A 1,654-nucleotide genomic window follows, 5' to 3' on the forward strand; every position below is an offset into this window, starting at 1 on the left:
CTTTGACCCAACGACACACTGTTGTACTATATTCATTGCCACACCATCATCTCCTATGGCATGAGAACACAAGAGCTGATAGAAGTCGATTGGTTTATTTATCATTTATATTGAGCACCTCACAATATTGAGCGAATTAAATATGAGGACATGAAACAAGATTCAAGTTAGAGTTATACCTTGAAAGAAAGTAAGCAATCCACTGCATCATACAACCTTTCTTCTTCTATGGGATCCCCCACAAGATTAGGAGAGATATTTGACAATAGCAATAATGCCTAAAGAGGAAAGAATTATTAAGAAACTTATGTTAAACAGTTAGTGACATATCCACACAATATAGAAGTTAGGAATAATGGCACAAGTGACATGCAAAATTTGCTATAAAAATATGACAATGTGTGCATGATACTCACCCCGTAAAAAATATAAGACATTTTAGATAAATAAAGTAGAGATCAAAAATATCTTATATTTGTTTACAAAGGTAGTAAAAAATGAGTGGTCAAGATGGGTTGTTTTAGAAATGTGTATGATTACGGGTTACCCTTTTCTATAAAAATTTATTGCATATTGGGAAATTTAAGAATCATTGACCATTCTATTGATTAAGTCATAATGGTTGCGAATGTACCTAGTTCAGTTGATTAAATTATGTTCAGATTGGAATCAATAAAAGCGCATTTACTTTTTTCGAGCCACATATTAAATAGTATTGCACTTAGTGATCAGTTTTTTCCCAGGAAAGAACATCCCCACTTTTCATGATTAAGAGAATATTAAAAGTAACTTTTCTTGACCTTAAGTGCTTCTGCAGTGCAATCTGATACAGACCAACCATTATCTGCTGTTGAAAGTGTCCATGAACCTTTCGATCTATGGCGGTAATAAGCTTCACCATCGGGGTGGTTATCAAGAACCTGTTAGTAAGAAATTAATGTAATTTTTTGGCCAATTTTATTTTATTTACGGTATGTATGATGGGGAGATAAAAAATATTGAACCTGTGAACTTTTCAAGAACCCATAGGCTTTTTTAAGTGTTGGACCAAACTCATTAACAAGGTCCGTGGAGCAATAGGCTTGGATAATAAAAGCTATCTCCCAACTTTGACAACCATCGTACACCTATATGTTGTAAAGAAATTATTCAAAATAGGAGTATGAAATACAAATGCATCTTCATAGAACACCTGAATACACATAACTTATACATGTGTATGTAAGAAAGCTCTTGCGTTAATGAAAAAGAAAATATCGGCAAAAAAATGACAATGTAACATCATTATTTTCATGAACTAAAAAGGTTATATTTTCATTGTAATCCCAAAAGATGTTACAAAACATGACCATATAATAAAACAATATTTATTTCGAGTTGTATAAATTAATCCCAAATGTTTATGGAATTAATTTGCATAATAAAAAGGAGGAAATGAATTTCCATAATATTGTATACTTGTATTTCAATATTATCATTGGAATCCTCTTGTCTAATTTGACTTTCTAGAATTTTCTTAGGAATTTTTCCTACCATCTACATTTTTATTTAGATTTTATTATCTTCCAAGATTTACTTTACTTGGAAAATTGGTTCCAACTAAAATGTCAAATTGGGCAAGCTAAACTCTCACCTCTCTCCTCCCTACAAGGCA

General features: G+C 31.7%; 1 protein-coding gene across 1 annotated transcript; it reads right to left on the minus strand.

The window, feature by feature from the left end:
* Positions 1-3: 3 nt before the first annotated feature.
* LOC119345547 (achilleol B synthase-like) lies at positions 4-1,127 on the minus strand (the record flags this gene model as incomplete). The annotated part of the gene is made up of 4 exons (XM_037615581.1): positions 4-75; positions 180-278; positions 801-920; positions 1,005-1,127. Coding segments are annotated over 4 exons (414 nt in total), but the record flags the coding sequence as incomplete, so codon positions are not given.
* Positions 1,128-1,654: the final 527 nt, after the last annotated feature.

This window comes from Triticum dicoccoides, unplaced genomic scaffold (assembly GCF_002162155.2).
Source record: "Triticum dicoccoides isolate Atlit2015 ecotype Zavitan unplaced genomic scaffold, WEW_v2.0 scaffold24955, whole genome shotgun sequence".
Lineage (NCBI taxonomy): Eukaryota > Viridiplantae > Streptophyta > Magnoliopsida > Poales > Poaceae > Triticum > Triticum dicoccoides.